The following is a 12,504-nucleotide window of genomic DNA, read 5'->3' as shown; positions in this document are numbered from 1 at the left end:
AAACTTTGCGTAAGGTATCTTAATTTCTTGATTAATCAAAGGGTTAACTTTTCATCATGCATAAATATCCTATGGAGGAAGTAACTGGACAAATAATTATAATTTCATTCTGTTTCATTCAGAATCTTCATTACCTCATATTGCAAAGTAACATGTCATTGGCATAAATTGTTGCATTGGCGTAAACCGCCCGACCCTAAAAATTCCGCCGACCCCATGTTTTTTAATTATTTTTTTTTGCTATCAATATCAAATATCTTGTTGATTGCGATCGCGATCGCACAAACCCGGAAGTGGAAACGGCTCTGGGGATATCGGATGTACGAGGGAGAGATCTAGCGCCTCGCATAAGCCTTCCTTGATCAGTATGTCATCTGTTTCCAACACGGACACGTACTCTAACAAGATTTATTCAGTGTATACGTAGCATTCAGACTGCGATGTATTGTGCACAGTTTTGCCATAGGTTTCTTGTGTGGAGAACTTACACGAATCTGTATATGTAGGATGTAATAGAGATCGCCGTGTGCGATGAAAAGATCGTACATATGTGTCAATTTGCATCTATCTTATCTAAGTCAAAATAGTAAAATATGAAGTGAAAACATTCAGGATAGGGATTTCAACATCTTTAAATTCTGTGAAGGGGTATAATTCCAGTAATATCGGCCTCATAAATGATTTGTAGAATAGATGAACACAGCACATTCGGTGCAGCAGTTGTAACTGTTTACTGAGCTGAGCACGAGTTTTACACGTAAAATGCAGGTAGCAAAAAAAAAAAAAAAAAAAAAAAAAAAAAATCCGCCCGACCGACCCTATTTGAAAATCTCATGTTACGCCAATGCAACAATTTTTTTTTTTTGGCCTTATCACTGATGGCTCTTTTTTTTTTTTTTTTACATGTTTAGTTTACGCTTTGACCCTTAATGTGTGCTTATTCTGAAACAATGGTAAATAAATGTGGATCACATAATCCACGAAGTCTGTACTGTATATCAATTGCCTTGGCATGGGAATGTTGTTTTGATTCCCAAGAGGGGGTTTGTTGAAATTACATTATGACCTCATAATTGCACTAAAATAAGACAAAATGTCTTGGTAAGTTGCAGCCTGACACATGGACATATGAAGGGTAAAGAAAGATACCTGTAAAGTACGCAGAAGAGGACAATTAAATTAATGAACTGCCTCTGGCTATTACAAAGGATGAAAACTTGCCATCAATTTGCTAATTCTGCAGTTTCTACAGGAGGTCAAATTAATGATACAGGTGATGAGGACACATTTGCCACACATGAAGATGGCCATGGAAAAAAAAAAGATAAACTTGCAGCAATAAAATATCAATAAATTGCAGAAATTGTCTCTAATCTGATAATCAATCCCAAGACCGATGGTCAATCCATGTCATGCATCAGCACAACAAGGATATAAGTAAATAACCATCACATTATTATAAAATTACAATCAAAATAGTTTCTATCTCAAGTCTTCTGCTATATCTTCTCTTCAACATTGCAACAATCCTTCATCTCATGTCATTACGGTACCTTTGCTGTTCCATGCAGGCAAAGGAAATATCTAGATTGGCACAGTAGAGAAAAAACAAAACACCCCACCAAAACCCTTTAACATCCAACTCTTCCCACCACAGAATGCAAATAGCTGCTTTCTGACTTCATCTTTAAAAGTGGCAGTCACAGTCAGTCTACTCCCACTTCACACACATTTCTCAGAGGCTTGTACAAAATTCAAGATGTAAAATAGATTACTTTCATTCTTAAAACACTGCGTGGTTCAACAGTGAGCAATTTGCTTGTTCATACAACATTTGACAGTAATTTGTGAATTTTATTTTAAAGACGAGGAGTAGGTATATCACAGACATGCTAGTCAAAGAACATCAGGAGCTGAACACACTCTAGGTGTCAAAATTCTTGTCACCTCCCAGTGGCATTAAACAAACCGTTCAAAATATTTGATAGGCTGAAAACTTGGAACTTCACATACTCATGTGGCATCCGGAGTCCTCCTTCAAACATCATTGCTAGATATGGAACGACCATCCCATTGGAGTCTCTGACCTCAAAGTAGGCTAGATCGGAGTAGGCAGCAAACACCTTGTGAATGACCAATGGGGTCGACCATGTCTGGCAGCCATCTATGCTGAGGCGCACAGCCAAATTTTGTCGTTCCACACGGTCAGCTGGGTTAGAGAGAATGACCCACGTCTTCTGGCCCACAGTGACTCCCTTGGGTGCTGGAAACCCAATCAGACTACCCTGCAAGTGACATGACCGAATCAGGAAAATCTCAGAAACATTCAGAAATGATAAACAACATTCCATGAGTGTGTTGCAAATATCATATTTCAAACACACTAGCACCTATCATAATTTCCTCTTTGTAGCTATTGACTTCGAGCAAAATATGAAAAAAAAAATGGAAAGGTTGTTATGGCAAGTGGTGTTACGGCACATTTTGGTAAATCAGCACATTTTGGTAAATTACCAAAATGTGCAAGTTACCAAAATGTGCCGTTACCATGTCACGGCACATTTTGGTAATTTACCAAAATGTGCCGATAGTGCACTTATACCTGACAGGATCAACTGTTACCAAAATGTGCAGTTAAAAGTGGATCTGCCTGCACATTTTGGACAATCTGCACATTTTGGTAACTGAACTAAAAACCCATGGATGGGCTTGAGATTCATAATACGGTCAAGAAGTTAAGGTGATATGGTCCTGCAGTGAAGACAGGCAAGACACTTATTTAGCTCACCTGAGCTGAAGGCTCGAGTAAGCTATTGCCATTGCTTTTTGTGCGGGTATGCTGTGTGACCTGCGTGCCAGGTGCGTCGGGCTGACAACTCAGTGAAGGAATTCCTCTGAAGGAATGGCAGAAGTACCACAGAATGTCATTAATTTGGCCGCATACAAGGACTGCGAAATACATGCGCGGGAGTTGCCTGCAAGGTGCTGCCGCTAAAGGCCTCCTACTGGCGTTCTGCGTGTACCTCTGTGGGCGATTCCCATGACTCACCCGGAAAAAGTTTTGGTCATGCTGTAAACTTAGCTGCGGGTAAATCGGACTTGCGTGAGCACCTCCGGGCAAATACAGGCGAGATACACGATAGGTACTGTTAGGTGCGGACCAACTGCGGAGAGCTCCGGTAGCAAATTTACTTCCCCGCAAGTCAAACTTCCCCAGATACGGTATGACAAGGCCTTGAGCATGTTCAAAATATGTTCAGTGTGAGTTGCGGGGGTACACGCAGAACACCAGTAGGAGACCCTTACCGGCAGCACCTTGCAGACAACTCCAACGCATGCACTTCCCAGTACCCATAAGTCGCTCGTAACAGAAAACGGATCGGTTTCAAAGTTCTCACGCAGGTCAAACGGAATACACGCAAGTAGAAGGTAAGTAGCACGCGTTTAGCAAATAAGACACAAGTGCAAAACTCGCAAACATTCTTGTCCGCCTGCAGAAAATTTTCCTGCGTGCTGAAAAATCCCTACTCGTAACAAGCCCGCGTAGCTTGCCCGGAAAGGTGTGACACGGCCTTACAGGCCTTACAGGCCTTACAGGCCATGTCACATCTTTCCGGGCAAGCCTTGCGTGCGACTTGCGAAGAAGAATTTTTACTACCAAGAGGTCCCCGCAGATGCCCTGCACGTAACGGTACCTAGCACGTATCTCACCCGTAGTTGCCCGGAGGTGCGCACGCAAATCTTTACCCGTAACCATGTTAAGGCCTTGTCACACCTTTCCGGGTAAGCTACGCGGGCTTGTTGCGTGTGAGGATTTTCCAGCATACCGCACAATTTCTGAGGGCGGACAAGGATTTGGGCGAGTTGTGCATGTGTCTTACTTGCTGGATGCGTGCTACTTATGTTCTTCTTGCGGGTATTCTGTGTGACCTGCGTGCCAGGCGCATGGGGGCTGACAACTCAGAAATTCATCTGAAGGAATGGCAGAAGTCCAACAGAAAGGACAGAATGTCATTATCTTGGCCGCGCTGACCGCATACAGGGACTGCGAAGTACCTGCGTGGGAGTAGCCTGTAAGGTGCTGCTCAAAACTTGGCTGCGGGTAAATCAGACTTGCGTGCGCAGCTCCGGGCAACTACAGGCGAGATAATTTTCCTGCGTGCTGGAAAAACCTTACTCGCAACAAGCCCGTGTAGCTTGCCCAGAAAGGTGTGACATGGCCTTTAGGCTGCCGAACTCATTCGGTGGGGACAAAAACCAACTGCACTTACAATTTGTTCTTGTGATGATTGTGGAGGAGCAGAAAGTTACCAAAATGTACCGTCAATGTCCTGCACATTTTGGTAAATTTACCAAAATGTGCAATTTACCAAAATGTACCGTAACAACTGGTACGCCTCTGCCATATCACATTACTCTACCAATAGGTCTACAGCACATTTTGCCAATGTGAGACAACAATGTCACATGATTGACAAATAATCATTATCCAATAATTACAAATCAATTTTCATGACAATAATTTGAGCCACTTTCAAAATACGGAAAACAAGTAAAATTTCAGTATTTTTGCTTGACCTTTGACCCAACGGCCCCAAACTTTCCCTTCACAATGACTGTGTGGTAATGCATATATCAAATAGTTACACCACTAAGTGTATACATTAAGTCATTCCAAGGGCATAAAGAAAATAGTGTTATTTCAGCATCAAATAGCGTAGCTTAAGCATTCTATCCTGACCTTTGACTCAATACTTTTAAATATAATCAATTTTATATCATACAATATACATGTCTTAGTACAGTGCTCACTGCTTAATCAGGAGGGTCAGGAGACAAGTTTCTCTCCCATTTAAGCAGTGCTCCTGCTTAATTAAGCAGTGGCTGGTATTGGCCATGCAAACCACACAACATGAAGCCCAGTACATGGGCATTACACTAAAACCATGCACAGATATCAAACCCACCGATAACCACAGCAACAAGTACACGCGCACTACGACACACAGACACAAAATGGCAATAAGAAAAGACACAGCAATCGCATAATTTTGGAAAATGCATTATCGGAACAAACCTTCATTCATTTGATCCACAAAATAACCCCTTTTAGAGTTCAAAGTACATACCAAGTCATGATGCCTATGACCCTATCAATGCAGAGAAAGAGGCAGCTATATGCCAACTTAACACGCTTTTAACATGTTAACAACATACACATTATGATGACACTGATTCCCATGATCGAAAGAACACATTTTTCTTATATATATTCACGCCCCCTTTTATGCCGCCACATACAAACAAACACACATTGCATGCATACTATGCACAAACAGGGAGAGTATGGGCCGCACACAGGGAAGGGGACTCTAAGTATTGCACTGAATGGGTGGTACAGTGTAAGTGCATGAGTAGAAGCTCAATAAAGATGACCACCTTTGCGCTGCATCTTACTGCGTAATGGCAAATGTTTAGACTGCAGTTGGCATAATCTATCTAGAATTGGCTTAAAAAAAACCCCTTCTGGTAAGGAAATGAAATCCCTGAGATTATTTCAAAGGATTTACTTATTATTTTTAGATACTAATGACACACAATGGACGTGCATCAGCAAGATTTGTCCAAATAAAGCAGTTCATGGTTTCGATTAAGCGGTGGAAATAACACATGAAAAATTTGTTACATCAAATTTTGTTGTACTAAAGCACGGTTCCTGCTAAAGCGGTTCCCGATTAATGAGTGAGCACTGTACTAAGTTTGACAAAATTTCTTGAGCCATGTCTGAGATGTGAAGGAAAAAAGAAGAGAAATTTTAGCATTTGAACTTGACGTTTGACCTTTGACTTTATACAATACAATAAAATACAATATGGGTACTTGACTTTATACAATACAATACAATACAATATGGGTACTTGTATAGCGCTCTTACAATGACCCAAAACTTTCCCTACATTCAGGTATTGCAGAGATATAAAAGGAAATAGTCAAATATAAGCATTTGACCTTGGCCTTTGACCTTAGCATATGCACCTAAAAGTTGATAGGTTCAGCATCATCCATTCATACATACATGTACATATGCCAAGCTTCGTTTGGATAGGCCTACCTCAAACTGTGTACTTTGTCCCCAAAATTGACTACAGACAGGTGGATGACAGACTGACAACTCTACTCTACTCTACTCTACTCTACTCTACTCTACTCTACAGTTTGTACTTTATGAAGCACTTAAAATGAGTGGTAAAAAGCATGGTAAAATGACTCTCTGGGGCATGATGGGTTAAGGTTGTTCCTACCTGGCATCCTGCAGCTGCTCTGGGAGTGGCCTTGCCATGTTTGCTAACCTTCCATCCCGGCTCAACCAACTCCTCCTTCAGGATGGGGTCTGACAGAGTCATGCCTCCATCAAAGCTGTACAGGACTGCCCGGGTCTGCTGGAAGTTGAGCGTTCTGCTGTTTAAACTGACGATGCTTTGGTCCAGTTCCACTGCCTGTCAATAAACAGAAACCAATAACGACATGCACTGGAAATCAACCCTTCTTCCTCCTACATCTGAAAGATTCCAAAAACTGCATAATTGGAAATCTGGGAGGTAAGGACTTGTTTAGTATAGAGGAATGCAAGCTTTTTAAGTTGCAATGAATGCAGTCGCTACGGAGGTAGCCAGGAGACTATATATTCAGTTGAGAAACATGTTGTTGCTACCATACCTACAATTTTTACCATTCTAGGCAATTGCAAGAATCTGAAGGAAACAGGCCCCTTACATGCATCTTCTTAAGACATCTTCAAACTGGTTCAAGAACACTTGGAATCTTTGTAAGTGTCATTTTGATGTTCACTATATGACTCTGGGACTCACCATGACCTCATTAGGGTAGATCGGGATACGGAATGGGTCCCTCTTGAATCTTGACCTGCCCCCAACAATCCACGTGTTTCCCCCGTCATCGCTGTAGATGATGCGATTATAGTTACTGCAGTTTTGGCACAGCCCTGCCAAATCATCTGACAAGAAAACATATTGATTTGGTGAGTATTTACCCTGAGCAGGAGAAAGAGATAGATCATGATCACGACAAGCTATGGTATCATGATTGATAACAGCTGATATAATATATAACACTTTTTCCACTGGATACAAAGCACAGCTGCTGAGACCACAAGAATGCCTGTTAAATGACAATAAGACAATAAGATACTGATAGAAGGAGAGTCATTAACCCCTTCCTAATGGGATCCTGGTATACCAGGTTCCCAAAATGTACACAATCAGAGTGTCGGCATTTAAAGACATAATATACCATTTGCAGATGAAACAAAAACCCAGCATTAGTGCTTCACAATAGTTCTAAAATGTGAGTTAGGGATAGAAACAACCAGTGTAAAAATTTTAACCAGTATAATCAATGTTAAGAATTGTTAAATATACAAAACATTTCCAATAGTTACAATAGAAATGTTTCCAGACTAAACCGTCTACAGTTCTGGTTTAATGAGAAAAATAGTGATGTTTCCTTATATTTTAGGCTTTATTGCAAAAAGTTAATATGGTAGGATGTTTTGTGATACAAATGATCTACACATATGCATCAAAAGTGATATCTTGAACATTTTTTTTTTTTTAAATCACTGCTCCCAAAGGTAAACACGACCTTAGAGATAAGGTCTAAATTAATGATTGTCAGTATCATACTCAGTTGCAAAATTACTTTAATCAAAAGGCAAGGGGTTCTGCTATCAACATTTGTTCATTTTCTGTCTCAGAATTTTGTTTACTTTTGGCATAATTTACCTTCCACCTCCCTGTTCCAATGTAATAGTGCGCTTGTTTTGCTGCACAACTTGTATGAAGATGTACGTAGCAAACAAGGTTGGGCTCACTTGATTCTGACTTTTGCTGACCACAATTAGATGCCCTTTATAGTGAATAAGAAAAGAATCTGTGGGCCCAGCACACACTTTATTCGTTCCTCTCATGTCCAATCAATATTTTGCACTGTTCAATGGCACAAGCAGTTGACCATGGAAAAGGAATACCCGTACTGCTTGACTGGTTTCGTAAAGGTGGATTACCAACCTGTCTGTTCTTTGTCTACGGGCAAAAAGATTATTATTTGGGGGCACTAAAGGCTCTCCCAGATTTGCAAAAGGAACAGGTTGAATGAAGACATGGAATTATCCTCTGCCCTTCATCTTCTGCGACTGATCCATCAGTAAATTCTGGCTCATTTTCCTTTAAACCTATATGGTCATGTCCTAGGAAATACTGAATAATCATATAGAGCTAAGAGGGCATTTCTCTCAGCTCCTGAAACAATTTTGTTGTGACAGCTGAAAAAAAAAAAATCAAAATTGACTGAAAAACCAGTAAGAGAACATGTTGTGTTTTATTGGAGAGCAATCTTTATCAATATAAACCTTTACAGTAATAGCTTGAACTTCAAACATCAAAGTGGGTTCAATCACAATTACATGAAGAAGTAACAAACTTAAACAAATAGGAATTTACATAGAAAAGGAGTGCTCTAACTACATGAGCTTGATGTATGATGCATACAATGTACCTTTCATGAACAGAAATGCACAGGCATATACACCTAAATATTACTTACTAACCCCAAAATTAACCTTACAAATAAAGAGGTGCATGAGAAGTCTTCACTATCTTTGTTCAGACAAAATTACCTTTTGTCCTAAAATACTACATATCACATAAGGTGGAAAGACAGAAGCCTGTAACAAATGTGGCATCTTTTCCTCTTACTTTGTGGACAATCTGCAAAGTACTTAACCAGTTCCTTACAAACTAGGTTCCCGTGGCATCAACAGATATACCAGGTTCCCAAAATCTAGACTGGAGTGCCTGCATTCGTAGCCTAAATTCACATGTATTTGTGCTATGCTGCCTAGAAAAATGGCTTTCATAGAAAGATTTCAGTTTCTGTTATCATTATCAATTTTCATTTGGTATGAAAACTGTGTGTATTGCAGTATAATTTGCCTTTTTCTCCAATGTAGTGAGCGCTTTTGTTATAAAACTCGTATGCCCAATCAAGGCTGAGCTAAGTAGATATTCGCCTTAGCTGACCCCATTCATGTGACTTTTTTTGTGTAGAACAAAATAGTTTGTGAGCCCATCAGCACATGGTCTATTCATACTTCGCACTCAATTGATAATTTCATTGTTCGATGGTACTTGAAGTTGACTGTGGCAAGGGGAAACATGTACCACTTGACTGCTTTCGCACAGGTGAATTACCAACCTGTCTGTTCTCTGTCCACCTGCAAACGTAATCTTGTTTGGGGGCATTGGAGGCTCTCGGGAAGAATGGGCCAAGGGCTGACGTCCACTAGGGCGCGGACAAGCCTAGGAAGGGTTGCGGAATCAAATTCTGTCATTTCGGCATCTAGTCCACATCAAACGCAGAAAAAGTGTGCGAATTGGCTTGTCCTGAGACATTCCTTGGAATCTCTGCGGACTGACTGCAGACATTCCTTGGAGTGTCCTAGGAATCACTCAGGAAGAGCGCAAAATACCCCGGAATATGCTAATCATTACCGTACAGCGCGATCATATCTAGGATTACACCAGGAATGGTGAAATCATGAATAAGCACAATTAGGAAGGCTTGCCGACAATATGCGGACAACATACGGACAGTAAGCAAATAATCAACGTTGGTGAAGGTGATGGGACAAACTATCACTTCCTCGGCTATCTGGATGTAGCTATCTTTCCGAAGCGCAGCTGAGCAGAAGATAGCGTACACATTCAGATCGCCGAGGAAGTGATAGTTTGTCTCATTGCCTGAAACTAAAAGTTGATTATTTGCTTTATATTCCACATCTAGGGTCCTAGAAATTCCCATTTTATTCCACATCTGAAACCGTTTTAGCTGTCTTTAGGTATCCTTAGGGCTTAGGCTTAGTGTGTGCGTAGATGACAAAATAATGAATTTGCTGCACGCACCGCGCGGCACCGAAGTGAAAGTGCGTTGCACTGTGTACTATCAAGTGACCTAGGTCACTTGATAGTACACAGTGCAACGCACTTTTATTTCGCGCGTACTCATCTTGCATTAGGACTTTGTGGACTGTGTGGAGATCAGCGAAACAAAAGGGACTATCAACATAGAGTGTAACAAACTTTTCTTCTCAGGTGATGTGATGGGCACAACTACGCTTCATCACGTGATCACCTCTGGACCAATCCTATTGCAACATTCTTAGTATGTGGAATATAATACTAGGAAATAGGGGAAGGTTATAAACTGGGAGCCGACTTTTGAATTTTCTCATTTGACCGCCTGCCATCATGGAGGTCACACTAGACGAAATTCACTATGCCTTGTTACTTCAAATTAAAGCTGTGAGAGATGCTCAGATAGCGCTATTCTTGGTCCCCTTTGAATGGGTTAGGATGGTCCCATTCTAATACGTTAATTTTTTTTTTTTTTCAAGTTTAGAACTTAGTACTTTGACATAGGCCTAAGAATTAAAAAAAAAAAATGATTATGAACTATGGTTCCACTTTTGTGGGTTTTTAGCTGAAGCGAACAAAATGATGTACTCCATAATGGCAACTATTAAAAATCCCTCAAATGAATAGTATTTCTAAAAAGAATGAAACAAAAAAAAAGTTCACTCGCAGCGGAGGGGGCTGCTTCCTCGTCTTCCTAGTTACTGTTGACAAAGTATCTGCTGCCTTTTGCTGTGCTTTCTTTGTTGGACACCGGGAAATGCTGACATTTACCTGTTCCTCATCAGAGGAAGACAGGTTCGGCTGGGGGGCTAGGATGGGGACCTCACCCCTCCCCCTTCTTTGTGTTTTTATGTTTCATAGGTATAATGCTGTATTGATTTTTTGCCTTCAAAATCCTTTTGCTCATAGGAATCTGTTGACTCTTCCGTGTCTTGACCACACATGTCTGCAGTGGCTCTGTGCGCTTGCATTTTTCGATCCGCATCGGCACCAGGCTGTCCTAAAACATTCTGGGTGCCTTCCGCTTTCATTCACGAAGCTGCCAGCACCGCAGGATTCTTTCAGGAGCGTATGCGGAAGAGGCGGAAGGGTTGCGAAAAAGGCGGGACATCCTGACGATGTCCTCACGACAAGTTGCCGAAGGTGTCAAGAAGTTCATTTTGGCGTCCAAATTTTGGTCTCGATTCAAATTTGGACGCAAAAATTTTTTCTGTCCCCCGAAGGTGCCGAAACGCCTGGACATGTTTAGGACAGTGAAAGTACTCATTCAAGAACGTGCGGAGAGATTGCTGAATGAGTGTGGAATTACTAAATTTGCTTTCCGCATCTTGTCCGCACCATAGTGGATGCCTGGTTTAAGTAAACATGACTTACTGCGTCTCTTCTCTTGTGTGAAGTAGTTGCAGGGAACAATAATTCGTCCACACTTCAGCTGTATGTTGTGACCCGGACCTGCCATGATAATATGAAACTAGTGGTATTATCAATATAAGGAATTATATTTGCCATGATGACAATGATAATTAAAATAAGGACAATGATAGAGAAAATGAAAAGTAAAAAAAAAAAAAAAAAAAAAAATTACTATAATGGCAACTTCAATGAAGATAATACAAAAGGTAGGTATCTTGCTTACAGCACTCTTTGCTGTCTTTCATAAAGGTGCTGTAAAAACAGAAAGTCCAAAATCATATTATAATACTAAGTTACATATGTTATCATAAAATGACCTAAAATAATTTCAAAACATCTGAAAAAAAAATCTAGATCAAATAATTTTAGAAAATTCTGTCTCCTGAACGTGACACAATCCATAAAACTTCTAAAAATTTCATTCATTGATTTTGAATTCACACATTACCCTGTAATTACAATCGTGATGCATATTGAAGGATAAGCACATGAAGGACAGAAAGATTTCTCAGAAATGGAAGAATAAAACATGTCATCTTTTTCATTAGTAATTATAATGCAATTTTTGCAGTAATACTGCAGCATGGCAAAGGATTACAAAAATACCACTTCATGGCAGATATGAATTTGAAGCCATCAAGTTAGTGCAACGTCAATTTCTTTGACAGGATACTCAGAAAAGAGAAAGAAGCACCTCAAGCAAGATTTGCCATCATGAAATAATCATCAAAATGTTGTCTAGGGCACTAACTTTGATAACAACTTCAATTCATCCAGCATATGATTGCCGCATTCTCCGTAAGCTTAGCAAATAGAAGCACATGGTCACAAGGAATGCTACCATCCTAGACAGCATGATTTCAATGACCTTGTGAAAGAAAGGGAAAGGACTACTTCCTCTGACAGAGATTAACAATGAAGAGATCAGTTGCAGTTCCACAATCAAGTAGAGATTAAATGCAAAAATACACTGTACAGGCCTGCACTGGCTCTAGCACTTACTGTAACCATATAGTGCGCATAGGGGTTGTCCACCCATCTCCCAGAAAGCAAAGCATAAAACTGACTATCAAATTGAAGCTGTTGGTGCCGGAGGCTA

General features: G+C 40.5%; 1 protein-coding gene across 1 annotated transcript in view; it reads right to left on the bottom strand.

Moving 5' to 3' along the window:
• Nucleotides 1-891: 891 nt before the first annotated feature.
• LOC139726540 (sialidase-3-like) overlaps nt 892-12,504 on the bottom strand; it is a 32,277-nt gene continuing 20,664 nt past the window's right edge. The window contains exons 8-11 of the mRNA XM_071637524.1: nt 11,367-11,444; nt 6,870-7,015; nt 6,303-6,497; nt 892-2,285 (exon numbers count right to left, since the gene is read on the bottom strand). Coding sequence (XP_071493625.1) covers nt 1,944-2,285; nt 6,303-6,497; nt 6,870-7,015; nt 11,367-11,444 — 761 coding nt within the window. The 3' untranslated portion in view covers nt 892-1,943. The remainder of the gene's footprint in view (nt 2,286-6,302; nt 6,498-6,869; nt 7,016-11,366; nt 11,445-12,504) is intronic.

Source organism: Diadema antillarum, unplaced genomic scaffold (assembly GCF_040938485.1).
Source record: "Diadema antillarum isolate AM-2024a unplaced genomic scaffold, OU_Dant_1.0 seq00000089_RagTag, whole genome shotgun sequence".
Lineage (NCBI taxonomy): Eukaryota > Metazoa > Echinodermata > Echinoidea > Diadematoida > Diadematidae > Diadema > Diadema antillarum.
This window is presented reverse-complemented; position numbering and strand designations above follow the sequence as displayed.